This window comes from Primulina huaijiensis, chromosome 12, assembly GCF_012295235.1.
Source record: "Primulina huaijiensis isolate GDHJ02 chromosome 12, ASM1229523v2, whole genome shotgun sequence".
Lineage (NCBI taxonomy): Eukaryota > Viridiplantae > Streptophyta > Magnoliopsida > Lamiales > Gesneriaceae > Primulina > Primulina huaijiensis.
In genome coordinates this window covers 1,325,688-1,342,690 of record NC_133317.1, presented here as the reverse complement: position 1 = coordinate 1,342,690, position 17,003 = coordinate 1,325,688, and the positions used below count along the sequence as shown (strand labels likewise).

At 33.5% G+C, this 17,003-nt stretch overlaps 3 protein-coding genes across 3 annotated transcripts; 2 read left to right on the top strand and 1 right to left on the bottom strand.

The window, feature by feature from the left end:
- The first annotated feature begins 119 nt into the window (after positions 1 to 119).
- On the top strand, positions 120 to 3,447 carry LOC140989305 (uncharacterized). Its single transcript, XM_073458478.1, has 6 exons — positions 120 to 215; positions 1,037 to 1,329; positions 1,614 to 1,678; positions 1,790 to 1,965; positions 2,654 to 2,762; positions 2,908 to 3,447. Exons 2-6 carry the CDS (start codon positions 1,077 to 1,079, stop codon positions 3,214 to 3,216), a joined length of 912 nt encoding a protein of 303 aa, XP_073314579.1. The 5' UTR covers positions 120 to 215; positions 1,037 to 1,076; the 3' UTR covers positions 3,217 to 3,447.
- Positions 3,448 to 5,110: 1,663 nt separating this feature from the next.
- On the bottom strand, positions 5,111 to 8,418 carry LOC140989200 (alcohol dehydrogenase 1-like). The gene is made up of 10 exons (XM_073458335.1): positions 8,266 to 8,418; positions 7,992 to 8,128; positions 7,296 to 7,342; positions 6,862 to 7,187; positions 6,696 to 6,778; positions 6,546 to 6,621; positions 6,391 to 6,452; positions 5,806 to 5,901; positions 5,553 to 5,714; positions 5,111 to 5,469 (listed from the first exon to the last, which is right to left on the bottom strand). Exons 1-10 carry the CDS (start codon positions 8,300 to 8,302, stop codon positions 5,353 to 5,355), a joined length of 1,143 nt encoding a protein of 380 aa, XP_073314436.1. The 5' UTR covers positions 8,303 to 8,418; the 3' UTR covers positions 5,111 to 5,352.
- A 3,494-nt stretch (positions 8,419 to 11,912) lies between these two features.
- On the top strand, positions 11,913 to 13,923 carry LOC140990717 (bidirectional sugar transporter SWEET1-like). Its single transcript, XM_073460551.1, has 6 exons — positions 11,913 to 12,040; positions 12,159 to 12,195; positions 12,317 to 12,412; positions 12,495 to 12,777; positions 12,884 to 13,003; positions 13,668 to 13,923. The coding sequence occupies exons 1-6, from the start codon at positions 11,998 to 12,000 to the stop codon at positions 13,827 to 13,829; spliced, it is 741 nt and encodes a 246-aa protein (XP_073316652.1). The 5' UTR covers positions 11,913 to 11,997; the 3' UTR covers positions 13,830 to 13,923.
- The last annotated feature ends 3,080 nt before the right edge of the window (positions 13,924 to 17,003 follow it).

Sequence of the window (17,003 nt, the reverse complement as noted above, 5' to 3'; positions counted from 1 at the left end):
AGTGATATATGAACTTTGGTTGGTTGTTAAAAAATCGTATTATATATAATTGTATAATTTTTTTGGGTGGATATTTAATAATATTATTTGAGCAAGCATAAATGGATCAAAAAGTTTGGGCTGAAATCATTTGGTTCAAGACACAGAGCCCATCAAATTAGGGGAAAGCCAGGCGACGTCGCTTTTTATCCTTGAAGAATTCTCCACACCTCCCGGTCTTAGAGATGTCAATGGGACGGGTATGGCTAAACCCAAGACCCGTCCTATGAAGAAAACTTGGACCCATTACCCGCCCTACCTCGGTTAAATATTCTTCGGACCCATCCCACCCCGAAAACGAAATGGGGCCGGGTAGATCCGCGAGACCCGTGAGACCCGAATTTTTTTTAAATGAAAACACTAATCTTCTTATCACATGACTGAATTATGAAACAAACAATCCTCTAAAATAAGTCACTACATAATGAATCACATAAAAAAAAAGAGTTACTAGCTCTCCAATAAAAAGTCTTGACATCCTCAAAAATAAGTCATAACAGAACTTACACAGATCAATGTAAAATCAGCGAGTAAGCAATCTTTCAGACACGTTATTCAGGATCATCTTCCTCTTCATCAAGAATGGTGGGATAAGTTGGTAAATTACTTGAAGAATTACTTACAAAATTAAAGAGAGAAAGTATATTGAAAAAATAAAACTGTAATTTAAAACCGTAAAACAAATGTAATTTAAAGAGAGAAAGTATAGTAACAAAATTAAAATGAAAGTACAATGACAAAATAAAAATGTGATTTATTTACCTTCCACGTCACCTCACAACCATCTTCGCGAGCACATCAATTTATACCCACATATATGGGACGGAGATGAGTTGGGTATTATAGGACCCATGACCCGCTCCATACCCAGACGGGTCTCAAAAATTGGACTCGAGACCCTCCCCATGACCCATTTAGTATGTCCAAACCCGGCCCGGATGGGATGAGTCCAATACGGATCTGGATAAAATCCGGACCCATTGACATCCCTGTCCAGTCCAGTCCACTGAACTCCCAACGATATTCTGAAAACATCAATGAACTCTATTCATTCAACTCGCTTTCTTCTTAATTCTGCAATGATTCAAGCACCACAGAGACCACCCATGGATTTTAGTCATATTTTTTCCCCGTTTTGTCCTTCAATATTGCTCAATATTTCTTCGAGGCCCTTCGTTGTTCTTGCGAAGAAGAATTCTGAGTTCGAACCGGTTATAAAGCCATCCAATGTCGAAGATGATGATTACGATGATATAGAAGATGATTCTTTTCTTGATGAGTTTGAAAATGGTGATTTAATTCATAATAATCCTCTCTCTTTATCTCATTCATTTTAAATTCAGTTAACCGAGCTGTTTGCTTTGAAATGTACTGATTTTTTTATTCTACTAGATTAATACTTTTTAGGCTCATTTTGGGTCTAATCTTGATCTTTCATACAAAAGATAATTTTGTTGCTTTGTGTGTAACTTAGAAAGCAAAATACTAGGACAAATAGTGAAGTTCTTTTTTCCTTTTTCATATTTATTGCTCAACACATGATTATATTTTGAGCGAATTTCTTGATTATGCAGAGGATATGGTAGATGACGAGGGTTATTTTAAGGATGAGTATTTTGAAGAAGAGGCCGAACCTTCTGTAAGTGTCGAACCCTTTTACTTTCTATCTGAATTGTATTCAGCTCTTTCCTTTTTTGGGGTTTGATCGATTCTACCTATTTACGTTGTAAAACTTTTTGAGAGCTTGTAGGTAGGAGATGGAGCTGGAGGAGGTGGGATATCATTAGCTGGGACTGGCTGGGATAAAAAAGCTTTAGAAATTGCTGAAGAAGTCGCCATGTCATTTGATGAAGAACTGGGTATCTATGCGTTTAGGACTCTGTTAAATGCGAGTATCCAAGTTCGAATCGAGAGGCTCACAAATAAGTACGAAACTACAATTCTTCTGATTATCCAGGATTCATATTATTTAATCTGGGTAGATGGAATAAAATAGAGAGTGGGGTTTTGTATCTTAACTATTCATCATTATTTAATCATATCCTTTAGTTCCATCCATGGTTGAGGATCCATGTGGAAGTTTTGTATCTTAACTATTCATCATGTTCTTGTTCCGATAGCTATTTTTTGTGACCGGAGTCTTTAGCCACTGTGCGAACAAGTATTGGGCTTTCACATTGACACAGCTCTACCTAGAGCGAACATTTTAAAGAAATTTGACTTTGGGTTTCCATGAAGTTACTAATCCAATGTCTGCCTTGGGAAATCACGTGTAATTTCTGTTAAAAATAAAAAATAAGGTCAGTCATCATGGTCTATGCTTTGAGGTCAACATCCAGAAGATCGTCCTCTTCCCTATTTATGTCTAATTCTCAGGCTAATCTTGTATTATTTCAATATGCACAGTCCTTTGTATCTTAATCCTAGTCCTCTTGTGGTAATTGCATATCCGCTAATTATGAGTTCCATTCCCCATTTATTTTCCACTAGTGTTTGGATGCTTGCTCTATGCTTTGCTTGTGAAATTTCTGGTCTACAGTTTTTTAAGGCTAAATCCTTCCTTAAAAACAATATTGTTGATGTATGTAACACCATTCTGTCATATGTTTCACAGGTCTGGTTCGCCCACTATGATGGACATTGAAAGTTTTTCAACTGAATATAGAGCACGGCTCGATGAAGCAGAATCTGCTGGATCTATTCCTGAGAACATAGCGCTAGAGGTTATATATCTTATCTACCTTCTTATATTGCTCTTGTTACATCAATTAAATTGTGTAAAGCGATGATTCCTCAACATGGTTATTTCCTATAAGGTACGATGTATTTTATTTTACTCTGAACCCTATTTGTTTGTTTGATTTTTAGGTGTCTTCACCCGGTGTTGAAAGGGTTGTTAGAATTCCTCAAGATCTTGTCCGGTTTAAGGAGCGTAACATGTATGTAAAATATGTTACAGAAGCAGCGGAGACTGGTTCTTCATCCGAGCATGATGGAATCTTTAGACTTATATCTTTTGATTCAGAGGCTAACACTTGCACATGGGGCTTAGCAGATGTCAGAGTAAATAGAGAAAAATCAGGTAGAGGCCGGCCACTCAACAAAAAGCAGAAAGAGTGGCGACTCGAATTACCACTACACTGTCTGCATTTAGTTCGGTTTTATTCTGAAATATGAACATCTTCGATGACTGGGAAATTTGAAATGATCATTCCATATAAGTTTTAACTCCAGGAATGTTCTGTTTGATTATACAACAGCTGAATGTTGTAATATCTCTTCAGCTCTAGGACTCGGAATCTGTGGGAAGTAGCTGCATTTTCTGAATAAATTATACATAAAATATGATTATTTATTGTAATCCAAATGGTGTGATTGCTCATCTCATATAGGAAGTAGTTGGTGTCACATATGAAATTTGTTAATATTTTCCTTGTTTGCTCTCTGATTTCTAAGCCAATGAAAACAGGTCCATAGTTTGAAAAACAAGAGTTCTGGTGTTTATCCTCCGGATTCAAACCCTGTAATTTGGTCTTTGATGAAAGAAAACAGAGTATCAAGTATTTAAAAACTTAATGAGATTAATACGTGGATTAAGTAAATTTCAACAACCATTTAGAATGAAAATACAGCAACGGTTTAGTCAAACCAGGTAATATGATAGTTTCACGAGAGAGAATCATAGGTAAAGTTCAAAGTAAAGTTTCTATTAAAGTTCAAAAACCAATTTATTATTCATAATCAATCATAAAATTGTCTTTACAATGTAAATTTTTAAAACGATAAAAATATGCGGAAGCATTTACAAGTTACTAAACAAAAACTAAAATAAACTTTTTGATTCCTCTTATGATCAGCCCCAAAACTGGTTTTGTTCATCTTCATCGATTTTCTTTTCTAATTTATCTGGAGAGGATAGTGTAAGGGTGAGTGATATGATCGTCACTTAGTAAGCGGGGGCCGTTCGAGAACATATATAACAAATACATATGAATTTAAAAAACCACATATCATATCATGCATAACACGTCATCATCATAACCATAAGCATAATTTTGACAAGACACTGAAATTCTTCTACTTTCTATGGTTTACTGATATCAATCCCTAATTTTTACTCCTCCAAGGGGGCGAGGCCATATAACGGTTACACTCACACCGTGTAAGGGCCATAAACATATCATGCATATTGAGATTCCCACCCATATCCAGTTAAATCCTCACAGTGTCAAAACATAAAACATACGATAATCGTATCAAGAAGGGATAGAAACAGAATAATGGTGCTCGACAGAAACTTTCAAAATGAAATAAATTATACACAAGATATTTTAAAACAAGCCCACTTACCTTAGATATGAAAGAAAATGTGAAGAATTCGAAAATCATAGAAGAGTCATGCAACTGGCATTTACAAAACGCAGCATCACTTTGACCAAAAAATTAGTCATATTGTAAAATCATTTGCGACTTATTTCACCATTGGATCAGGCTCAAACTTGGACATTACTTTCACAAGTACGTCATATAAATTATGAACGGTGTAGATCGAGTTCGAAAGTCGTTTTAACCTGTTCATGGATGAAAAACCGTATGTATGCTATTCTCGCTTAGAATTTGAGCAGTTTTCTTGCGAATGTTATAAAAAAAATCTAACCGTTGGATTTGGCTGAAATTTGGATATGTTATTCAAAACATATGAAAGAATATTCTGAATGGTGAAGATCAGATTCTGAGCACCTGAGCGAGAAATAATTTTCTGAACTTGAACATAATTTTGATGACTACAGCAGAATTTTAGAGAGGAAAATATTAATTGGCTTGGAAGATTTTCTGCACACAATGTATTATTTATATTTTCGCATTTATTATAACTCGAAAATAAATTTTTATACATGTCTATATTTAATTAATTACATGCTCAAAAATTTGAGTTCTCACATTAACAGCTGTAATTCCATATAATCAAGTTCAATAATAATAATAATGAAAAAAATATAATTTATTTTTTAATTACATTTTCCTCTTTAATAGACATACTATTATGTCACGTATGATTCGACCATTGGGCAAAAACACGAGTCTAAGATATATTTCAACAAATGTTGTCCACTTTTTTTTTTTTTTTTTTAATTGAACTTGATTTTAGCGAATTACAAAAACTAAACAGAACAATCCAACAATAGCCAGTGAACTCTCCATTCACCGCAGACAATCGATTTTCGAAAATCGATCTGATCTTAAAATTTATAGATGCCTACAACAGCTCCGTTAAAAAACTTATTTATTTAACACACTGTCAACTACAACATATTATTTCCCCATGTCGATGATGCAACGCAAGCCCTCACCACCAACCATCAGGTCGAACGCCTTGTTGATATCTGAGAAAGGAACTCTGTGTGTGATGAATTTGTCCAGCTCGAGCTCCTGAAAACCAAAACAAATTCATGGATCAACAAAATAATTTTATGAAATGGTAAATAAGTGCATTGTTATGTTGATAAAATCACCTTATTCATGTACTTCTCAACTACGGCTGGGATGTCGCTCCGGGGCTTAAAGTTACCAAAAAAAGTTCCTCTAAGAGTTCTCTCATTCAACACATTGAGAGGATGAGTTTTGAATGCATCGTCCTTGCTCGGAACTCCAACAAGTACAGCAACGCCCCAACCCTGTTATGTGGCAGCATATTTTAAGATGAAAAGTTTTTTTTGTAATTTCGAGGAAAAAAATGAAAAAAAAAAAGAAAAGATAACAGCTTACATCGTGAACGCATTCAAAAGCAGATATCATAGCATTAACATTTCCTGTGCACTCTAAGCTTCGATCGACTCCACCATCTGTCATCTCTGCAATGACCTGATATTATCAAAGAATGAAGAACAAATTAATAGCGAAGTGTGATTACTATTATGAAATTTTTTGAGTATAGTTATTTCATATCAAAAACCGTGATAAAAAACAAAGTTATTAGCAATCAATTTCCCATGTGTCATCAAGTTAGCTCTGGGCGGCCTCTATTGCCTACTACTACGTGGCTGGTATGTGAACATATATTTTCCTCATACAACTTTGTTGATAAGTGTTGATAAGGTTGTTAAGATAAGTAAAATGCTTTATCTTATTATTTAAATTAGATTGATATCTTATCATTATTGGTAGAAATATTCTATAAATTCTGAGAAGTTTTAAGGTTTTATAACAATTATCTTTCATAAGCTTAAAAGCTTTGAATAAAAGAAGGCGTTTATGCCTTATTTATTGATCCTTCCATCAGCCTTTAAGCTTTTATGTGATAGTTCTAATAAATAAAATGGACCAGAAATAGAATAATGCAACAGGATTAACCTCTTGAATAGGCTTGTCGTGATCTTTGGGGTTCACAAACTCCGTCAAACCAAATTTCCTTGCTGTCAACAAGAATACAACACAAATACCGGTTGTAAATCACTGTTGACTAGTCATTGAAAAAATCAGTAGCTATGCAATAATTTTTCAGTAACCTGCATCGAACCGATTCGAGTTCAAATCTATTCCAATGATCCTCGACGCCCCACAAATCCGGGCTCCTTCGGCTGCCTGAAAAGCAAGAGAATAAGCATCTACTCCCTAGAAAGTAAAGTATAAATAGAAGCATTTCAGCAACATCTCACAGCTAAGCCAACAGCTCCCAATCCGAAAATGGCAACAGTCGAGCCTTTGGTCGGTTTGGCTACGTTCATAGTCGCGCCAAGTCCTTCATGACAAATACCAAATTTTAATCCCAAAGCCGTTTTTCTATACAGTTAGATATTCAATACAAAATGTAAGAATGCTAACCAGTTGATATCCCACAGCTAAGAACACAAACTTTATCCAGTGGCGCTGCAGGATTGATCTTGGCGACACAGCCAACATGCACAACCGTATATTCGCTAAAAGTGGATGTTCCAAGAAAATGATATATCGGTTGCCCGTTCTTGGAAAACCTCGCCTTGCCATCACTAAGCATGACGCCTCGCTCTGTGTTTATCCTCAAAGTTTCACACATGTTGCTTTCTGCTGATTTGCAGTGAAGACATTCCTTGCATTCGCCAGTGAACACAGGAAGAACATGGTCGCCTGGTTTGAGATCTGTGACATCTTCACCTACACTCTCGACGATTCTACATTCATACAATGAATGAATGAATTTTTTTCCCCCCAGATAAGTAACGAGTATGAACTAAATAAAAAATATGAATTCGAGCAGTTTTGTTCAAAGTTAATCATACCCTCCAGCTTCATGACCAAAGATGCGAGGAAAAAGTGGCGTTTGCCCCTGAAACGAGATTGTCCACAGCTTAGTCTTAATTTTGTTAGCTATAGTATTCATGTCAGTGTGTTTTATAGCATGTTTAAAAATATCTCTGTTTTTTATTCTTTCTTTCAGTTGAGGTTTTGGCTACTTTTGGTTATGTGAAATAGAGATCGTAGTAGTGAGGAATTTATATTGCCATTGAGCATTGTCTCGAAATTTCATTCTTCTTATGCCAACAAGGGATTATTATACTAGTTCTCTTTAGCTAGTGATAAAATCAGAATCTTGACCAGAAATACATCATATCATGTTACAATTTCTCATTGAGAAACAACAAAAATACACCTAATAGACTAGTTCTTTTTCTGAGGTCTCCTACCTAACAATGGTTCTTGTTAGCTTTTCAAAAGACAGGCGATGTTACGATCTTGATTTCGTGAGAAACTATGAAATAATAATTAATAAGTTTGGGAGATGCTCCCCGTCTGAAAAATTAGTACTCTAGTCTTGGTCACTTTATGAACTATCGGCCGGCCTAACATAGATGGCTCAAATGCAGCGCACAATCCCAAAAGTATGAACACGAAAAGAAAACAGATCCACAAAGAACTGCGTGGTATATAAATGTGAAGTACAGTCAGCGAGTCACATTTCGGAAAGAATCCAATACCTTGGCTTCCCAGAAGTGGAGATCCGTGTGGCAAAGTGAGGTGAAAAGGATCTTCAGTCGAACTTCCATTTTCTGAGGCGGTGCCACCTCCACTTCTTCGATCACCAGTGGCTTCCCTGCTTCCCATGACACGGCGGCTACAAGAAGACAAGTGTCAGTCAAATTAATTAAGACAATCCTTCAGATACGGAGATCATCAAAACCCAGTTCATAATTCAATCGAAAACCAAGAAATTTTTAAAATATCAACAGTTGGCTTTGATCAAGAAATGACCTTTGCATCGAATAACTTGACCAGCTGAGCTCGACATTGTGACTTTTCTGCAGTGCAGTGCGCTAATGTTTGATCACCTGATTAAAATATTGCTATATAAAGTTCAAGAACATTCATGCATTTGCTGTGTGTAATGTAATGTAACTATATAGATTAATATATAGCGCAGTGCCGCGTGGAGGGGCTACGAGGTTACGTGGAGCTTAGTAATTTCATATCTTCTTCCACAAAAGCGTACAGCAATAATCTCTAGTTTCTAGTGTTCTCTTTTTTTTAAAAAAAACAAACAAACAAATCGGCCCGTGACATTTGGAATTGAGAAATATATACAATCTCTTCCCTTGTCTGTTTGAACCTAGCATGTGTACTAGGATTACTATATATTAACCCCACAAACCTAGAGACTCAATAATAACAAATTTATATCTCTATTTTGTTTATTGTTTTTTGGATTAAAAATGAAATCTATTTTCCAAAAAATTTATTAAATTAAAAATCAGAAAAATTTAAATATAGAAAATTTATTGATACAAGCACATGGAAAAATATTATAATTCTTATTATCAATCAATTAATTTGAATCAATTTCAAATATTAATTTAAATTTCTTAATAATGTTAAATTATATACTATGTGTTGCGAGGGTGTAGAAGTCTTTTTTTTTTTTTTAACCATAGCTCAACTGATTAAGAGCATATAACTTGTTAAGATGAATTTCAAATTTATTTTTCAAAATATTCCTCTAATCAAATCGTTTCCCCTAAATCAAATCATGTCACAATAATAATAAAAAAAATATTGAATCGCCCTAATATAAATATATAAAAAAAATCGAATTGGACCCTAATATATTTTATAAAGTTGAAACCGTGGGTACCTCTAGAGAAAGCAAGGTGTCAAGGGAATAAAAGGGGGAATTAGCCGAGTTTGAGCTAAAAAACAAAAACACAAAAACTACTAATATCATCTTCATCATTAATTTTATACAAAAACTCATACAAGACTGATTTACGATTTAATTTTATCAGATTTGCTTACAAAGCTAGCTTACTAAGGAATTTGTCGTTGATTGCACGAGTTAGCCAGCAAACCCCCTGGCTCATCTCTCTCTCTATAAAAAAAAGCCCTTCTCCTTTTTATAATAATAAGGTAAGCATCCAGCTCTCGATCCAGAGCTACTGCTTCAACAATCAACTGAGCTCAGGAAGTCAGGTTAAGACGTCGACTTATACAGAGGAGATTCAAAAGGATTCCTGTCTTTAGAAGTCAATCCCACTAAACTACACTTGTACGCTTGACATGAAAAAGAAGAAGCAAGCAGAGCAAAAGTGCGCCCACTCTACCTTTCTTTATCTTAGACTTCGTTCTTCGACCTTTTCTGCCCTCCCTGGGGACTTGACCTCCCCACTTCATCCAGGTTTCCCACTCCTAGGTAATTACTTTTCCCCCATTGTAGACCCCATGACCCTCCTTCCTGCATTACCAATGGCACGTTGTGCGCCTAAGTGCGAAAAGACAGTGCAAGCTTTCTTATGCCGAAACCTAAATGTTAAGTCAGCAACACTTCCAAATGCCACTTCTGCCCGTCGCATCCGTCTTCAGGACGATCTAGTCACAGGTTTTCACTTCTCAGTGAGTGAAAGATTTGTCCCCGGGACTACGTTGGTCACATCTGACTCATTGGAGTGAAACCTTAGATCCCTGTCCTCCATTTCTCTTCAAAGTAACTGACTTCCGGGAAGAATGGGAGAGGAGAGACGACAGATGCTCTTTTATAACTTCTGATCTACAACCACCTTCCTGTGCTAAAAAAAAAAAGCAACTAACTGAGAATCCGCTTTTTTCCTGGATCCGGCAAAGCACCAACCAGTTTCGGCTCCAGCAATAGAGGTATTTCACCTCTAACCACAACTCATCCGCTGATTCTTCAACATCAGTCGGTTCTGACCTTCACTTAGTTTCACCCAAGCTTCATCCTGGTCATGGATAGATCACCCAGTCCATAAGCAGTGACAATTGCCACTACCCTTTGCAATGATGAATCATTGTTAGTGATGGAGGACCCTTCTGCCACTTTCAAGCAAAGCCAAATACCACCAGCTCTTTTTTCCTTTCCGGATGAATACAAATGCAATGATCGTGCAAACGGAGCTTATGAATATTTTATTTATCCCGATTCATAAAAAAAAATACTATTTTTTGATGCTAAAAACATTAATTTTCATTCTAAACATTAATCGGATCGATTAATCTAACAAAATTGATTTAAAAAAAAGAAAAGAGACACGACGTGGAAAAAATCGATATGTTAAAAAAAAGTATTATTTTTATTTTTTACCCTCAGTGATTCTCATCTATGAACTCCTTTTCAATTCAAAAATCGCCAAGATTGATTTGACAATTCCCCCGCAGTACTTTCGATCCGATTAATTAATATGTTCTCTTTAGCATTAAAATGGCACGTATTTTTTTTACTTAATTTTCAACGACACGTGACTTCTATTTCCCTTTTCTCTATACCCAAAATTTAATTTTAATTATCTGGCTATTGGCTAATTAACTCATAGGAATAATTTGCAGAACAAAATCGGTTCAATTACTCCTAAAATTGCAATTTCTATCCGTTATATAGATTTGTATGTTACCGATCTTGTTGGTGTTGGTGTTGTATGTTGTAGAATTTTTGTCTACGAGCTCGTTTGATAAGATATCATATGATATGATAGGAAACAATACGATTTTAAAATGGTTGAGTTGGATGTGAAATATTAATTGATAAATAATAATATGTTTAGTTTAAATGATTAAATTTGGCGTAAGGCGATAAATTTATAATTTATCTTTTTAATAATAAATAAATATAATTAAAAAATTATATATCTTTATTATATATGAAAGATAATAGTTTAATTTTTTATTTAATGATTTGATTGATATATGATAAATACTATAATAATAATAAATGTATAAATGGAAAACCAAACATTAGATGAGATTTGATTAGTAAATTAATATTATCAATCCTATCCAAGAAACTAAACAAAACCAAACGCTAATTTTTTCCCCTTCAATTTTTGCCTTTTTTTTCATGTGTGTTGATGTAATGTTGACTTGCCGCTGATATGTCGCTCAAATGTGCAGTGCGTATTAATATATATTCCCGAAGAAAAATACTTAAATTATCAAAAAATTTAAAATATTTGATAAAGAATGCAATTTTAATAATATAAATGACTAAATTTGTAAAAAGACAAATCCATAAGACGGAAAATTACAATGTTCCTGTTCAATTAATTACCAAGTGAAGATGCGAAACGAATTGTCGGAAGGTGGGAAGCTAGCTAAAGGATATAATATTTAAACTCCTTGTCATATTGGATAAGTTGCTAAAAGAATCCCGAGCGGTGCTCCATCGTAACCCTTCACGCAAAAATCATTTCCTACAAATCGCTAAAACCTAAATAGCGAGTTTACACGTTTTCTGACGTACCAATGCATGGTGCAATTCCATGTCAATGAGATTACGGAGATATGTGCGGATGAGGGCGTAATTTGCTACGTTCAATTAAAAATTGTGGCTACTTTTGATTTTTGGCTCTATTTAAGTCACCCCCCCCCCCCCCCCCCCCCCTTCATTTCTTATCATCGATCACACCACTGTGACAAGCTAGCTTGTTCAAGAAATCAGCTTTTTGTTTCGAAGTCCTTAAGATTAATAAATATTTGATTCAGATGATTAAAGAGAAGGCCCTGCATTTGGTGTTTGGAGTTTTTGGTGTGTTTTTCTTAAATTTCTGATCGTTATTAATCTATATTATTATTAAGCTCTGTTTTCTTTAATTTAGTCACTTAAACTGTTATCATATTTGTGACTATTTTATGTTTTACCACAGGGAATGCTACTGGTTTGTTTCTCTTCCTGTCTCCAGTGTAAGCAAATTTTTTTGATTGGAAGAATTGATGTCTTAATCCTTGTATATATTCCTCAGTTGCTACATTAAGTTTTCATATTTTTTGAGGTAAACCAATGGTCTTGATTGAAATATGATAGGGTGACATTTAAGAGGATCGTCACGAAAAGATCAACCGAACAATTCTCCGGTATTCCTTATGTCATGTCCTTACTCAACTGCTTACTCTCAACTTGGTAAAATATGTTCATTTTTTTTCAAAAAAATTATGTTTCTGTATATACACAAAAATACTTGCTAGTTATACTAATCATGCAGGTACGGGCTTCCTTTCATAACAAAAAATAATGTCTCGGTGTCGTCGATCAACGGTGCTGGTGCGGCGATAGAGTCGATATATGTGTTGATATTCCTTATATTTGCACCCAAGAAAGAGAAGGCCAAGATTTTAGGGCTTCTGTGCTGTACTTTCTCCGTGTTCTCGGTTATTGCTTTGGTTTCGGTCTTGGCCATTCACGACGCCAATAAAAGGAAGAACCTCTGTGGTTTTGCTGCCACCTTTTTCTCCATAATAATGTATGCTTCTCCTTTATCTGTCATGGTAAGATACATCAATCTTTCATTAATCAAGAATTTTCTAAGTATCAAAGTGTGTTTAGGGAGTAATTAACTGAGATGAAAATATTTTGTTTAATTTATTTGTGCAGATGATGGTGATAAAAACCAAGAGCGTGGAGTATATGCCCTTTCTCCTATCGCTCTTCGTTTTCCTTTGCAGCACTTCCTGGTTAACCTACGGGCTTATTGGAAAGGACGTTTTCATATTGGTGAGTTGTAATTTATTTCGCTTTCAATATTAGCTAGCTAAACCCAATATGTATCCAAAACATGCGTTTGTTAGATAATATAAACATTTCAAAATATAAATAATAAGCATGTGCAGTGTTTGTAAAAGATTTTGTTTGTAGAAATGATTAAATTTATAGTTTTTGTGAAGAAGTAAAGACAAATGATCATAAGTGAGTGATATTTTAAAATAAAAAATGAAAAACTGAAAATCAGAAGTGTCTAGTGTTTGATAAATAAGTTATTACATATCAATTTTTTTTATTATCATAATCACTTTTGAATAATTAGAATCATCAAATATGACTCAACTTTTGGATTTCAATTAAATTAAATAAAATTTGAGTTTAAAAAACACATCGAACAATAAACGTTTTTTTTTTAATGATTACAAACACTACTAGGATTTTGCTTAATATAAAAAATATTTTATTAAACCCAATTTTCAACTGAAAACAGTGTTATATTCAAAGATGGAAGGCCCAAAAAATCAAAATTTCTAAGTATTTCTTATAAAAATAAAAATAAAAATTCCACCAAGAAAACAGAAACACTAAGAATGAGCCCCCACAAATCAAACTCTGAAGATTAATTAGTTAACGATATTTGATTTTGATTTAATGTAAAATCATCATAAATTTGCAGGTGTCAAATGCATTTGGTTGCTTATTCGGAACGATACAGCTGATATTGTATGCAATTTACCGCGATAATAAAGGTCAAAACAGCAATGTATTTACCGCCCATGGCTCACTTGACAAGGGGCCAGGGGCATCCAAGCTTAACCAATCAAATAATTATTCTTAATTTTATTTTACTACATTTTCTAGCCGCTCTAATTAAATCATTGTTGAAAATAAACTGTTATTTTTATTATTCCTTTTTTTTACTGGAAACAATGGAAGAGTCCAATATATAGAGTTTTTATTAATAATTGTTGAAATAACTGCAGAGACCATATATATGTATTATGTATAATGTATGTATCAAATGAAAGACTCTAGGACCAAATTGTTTTTGTTTTTTGACTTTGATCCTCTAATCTATACCTTTTCATATGTTTCATATGTAGAATATCCAATGATCCATGTTGCTATACCTTTAACCCCGATCATATGTCCTACCTTGACGTAATTATAAATCATATGTTCAAATTTGGGGTAATTTTGATACAACATGGTAAAAAATAATTAGACCATCACATACCTTGACGTAATTGCGGGTCATGAAAATAACCCATTGTTTTTATCCTAAAAGTAACATCGATCTCATGCGTATATCTTGAGGGACGTACGTGGACCGGGTATTTTGAGAGTGAGGATGGCCATATTTTCTAGCAAAAGGGTGTTTTACACTTCTGTCCAATTAATAGGTCCATTGCTACGTACTTCCACCAAATAATGGATGAATTCGTTAGTATATATGAATCTATTTTTTTTATATTCATTGCATTGCACTGAAATAATTTTTTTCTAATGAAAATAAAATATATCTTGTAGATACAATTCTACTGACGTTCTATTAAATTATATATCTTCATTGTTTAAAAAAAAAAATTAAAAATCAAATAAGAATGGACAGAAAACAAATAAGCACAATCAAAGGGCCCCAGAACCTTAAATGAAACACAGCATGCAATCCGAATCGCCGCTGCAATAAATAACCTGCCTATTAAAGTTTACCTTAGCCCAACGCAATTTCTTTCTTCTTCCACATCTGTCGTTTAGTTTACACACTCTTTAAAATAATTAATTTTCAAACTTCATGCATCTTATGTCTACGTATTTTACAAAAATTATACGTAACATTTAATTTTATGTATAAATAAAACAAATATTTCGATTCTTGATCTTAATAATTAGAATCGGTGGTATATGTGAGTACGTACGTAGCTAATGATCAGTGATCACCACATTAACAATTGTGCCTGATTTAGTAATGAATTTGAATCCACTCGAGTAGCCCTTGTCTTGAGGGCAATGTAACCTTCGAAACACCCTAGCTAACTGATTGCTATGCGTCTTCCCCTTTTTTTGATGATTGTGATTGTACATTTTTAATTTACGCTCATCCGTTCTACAAACAACAGCATGTTGGGATACATTGATAGCGGAATATATATATAAACAGATAAAATAATTTTTTTTATTCATTAATTCGTCTTTGGGTTTCAGTTTATTAACTTTTCAAAGTTTGATCTTGGTATACTGAATTTTAATTTTCGGATATTTTGGTCTAATTGTTGATGTGGTGTTACACATATCAACAGTGTTTGACGTCACATCAGTAATTTCATATGTCACGTCAAAGCTTCGGCGAAATAGAACAAAAAAATATGCACCTAATCCAAAATTTAAATACTTAGTGGACTGAAATTAAATATAGAACAAGTTAATGGAGGAAATAAGGTTATTTTCCTAATTATATTCTAGTACATGTATTCACTCGATATATATATGCGTATCAAGATGATCTAAATGACTTAATTTTAATGCTTTCAGACCTAAAAAAGAATATTATTTCATTGGAATTGAAGGTTGGCATTTATATGGTTGTATTAATTGACTTGAGTGAGCATATATAAACTGATCACACCTTTATCAAAAGACGATGCATGAATATTATATATATCCCCGAAGACGAGTTGCGGTTGTGGTCGAAGGGTATTATACGAAAAGAAAAGAAAAAAAGTGGGGAAAATACTATTCTTTACGTGAAATTAACGAGATCTTTCAAAAATAGAAATTAGTGAGAAGCTTACGTGCCGCTGTCTGCATGCAACGTTGTGTACTCTCTTGTCTTTTCTATTTATGATATCCATGCAATATCCATCGTCATCTAGATGCCTAGTGGCACTGCCCCGAATTCTACTTCTCTTCCAATAATAATAATAATAATTTATTAATAAATAAATGAATGAATAAATAGATAGATAAATAATTCGTACAAATAAATTTATCATACTCGATTAATTGCTTGCTAGTTTATTACTGGTATGATTCAATATTAGATTCAATATAATAGTAAAATAAATTTTATTACGAAGGATGAATTTTTTGTGTGTGTGTGTGTGTGTGTGTGTGTGGGTAAAATGGAATGATTTTCATTAATTGTGTATGATGATTGACCAGCAGAGTATTAAAGAAAAAGAAATGAAAGGAAAGCATGTGATATATAAGATTAAATCTGGTAAAGTTCAAATTTAAATCAAATGTAAAAATGCTGAAAGGATTGAATTTTATATATTTTATTTAAAAATTGTGTACATGACTTGATTGAACTTTTGAAAGTTTATAGGGTGAACTCAATTAATTTCTTCAAGTGTGTGTCATCACAAAAAAAACGTGATTCTTCACTGTTTTTGACTTTTTGGTATTTATTAATCTCAAATTTTGTTTCTACTCGATTTACTTAATTAGAATCTCAAAGTTGGTCTCGTTTTGATTATGAATCTGATGATAATATTTTGATAAATAAATATAATTTTTTCTGTATACTTTTAATCTTAGTATTTTCTTCTAATTTAAAGTTATCTTTTATAATTCATTCAAATAAATGAAGAGATAAACATATTATCTAATAAGTATATTTTTGTTCAAATTTTTTAAAGTTTAAAAAGTTCATTTAGAATGTAGGAAAATATGTTTTTACTAAATCAACGAACTTTTTACTGGCCTGCTAACTGATTTTTTCAGCTTCACAAATATAGTCACAAATTCTTACGTACCTAACCACCAGACAGTTTAAATATCTGACAGATTCTTTGATCCCATTCAAGGAAATAAGAAACAAAGAAATAAAAGATAGCAAATGATAATATAAAATTATCCTCCAATATATTATATTTTAAAAAACAATAAAAAATGGTTAGCTGTAATTTTTTAAAAATGAAATTCGCTATGCATGAGGCCATAATTCAAGTTCTTTCACACTTTGTTGCTTTCTAACCCGTTTCGGTCTATATATATGTGTGTATGCCTC

Bases quoted from the DNA above. Each gene is read 5' to 3' on its own strand.
- LOC140989305 (XM_073458478.1), top strand. From the start codon at position 1,077: ATGAACTCTATTCATTCAACTCGCTTTCTTCTTAATTCTGCAATGATT. The intron at 1,330-1,613 runs GTGATTTAATTC...TTGATTATGCAG, and splicing joins TCTTGATGAGTTTGAAAATG to AGGATATGGTAGATGACGAG. The intron at 1,679-1,789 runs GTAAGTGTCGAA...GAGAGCTTGTAG, and splicing joins AAGAAGAGGCCGAACCTTCT to GTAGGAGATGGAGCTGGAGG.
- LOC140989200 (XM_073458335.1), bottom strand. From the start codon at position 8,302: ATGTCGAGCTCAGCTGGTCAAGTTATTCGATGCAAAG. The intron at 8,129-8,265 runs GTCATTTCTTGA...GTCTTCTTGTAG, and splicing joins TCAAGTTATTCGATGCAAAG to CCGCCGTGTCATGGGAAGCA. The intron at 7,343-7,991 runs GTATTGGATTCT...ATCTCGTTTCAG, and splicing joins TCCACTTCTGGGAAGCCAAG to GGGCAAACGCCACTTTTTCC.
- LOC140990717 (XM_073460551.1), top strand. From the start codon at position 11,998: ATGATTAAAGAGAAGGCCCTGCATTTGGTGTTTGGAGTTTTTG. The intron at 12,196-12,316 runs GTAAGCAAATTT...GAAATATGATAG, and splicing joins TTTCTCTTCCTGTCTCCAGT to GGTGACATTTAAGAGGATCG. The intron at 12,413-12,494 runs GTAAAATATGTT...CTAATCATGCAG, and splicing joins AACTGCTTACTCTCAACTTG to GTACGGGCTTCCTTTCATAA.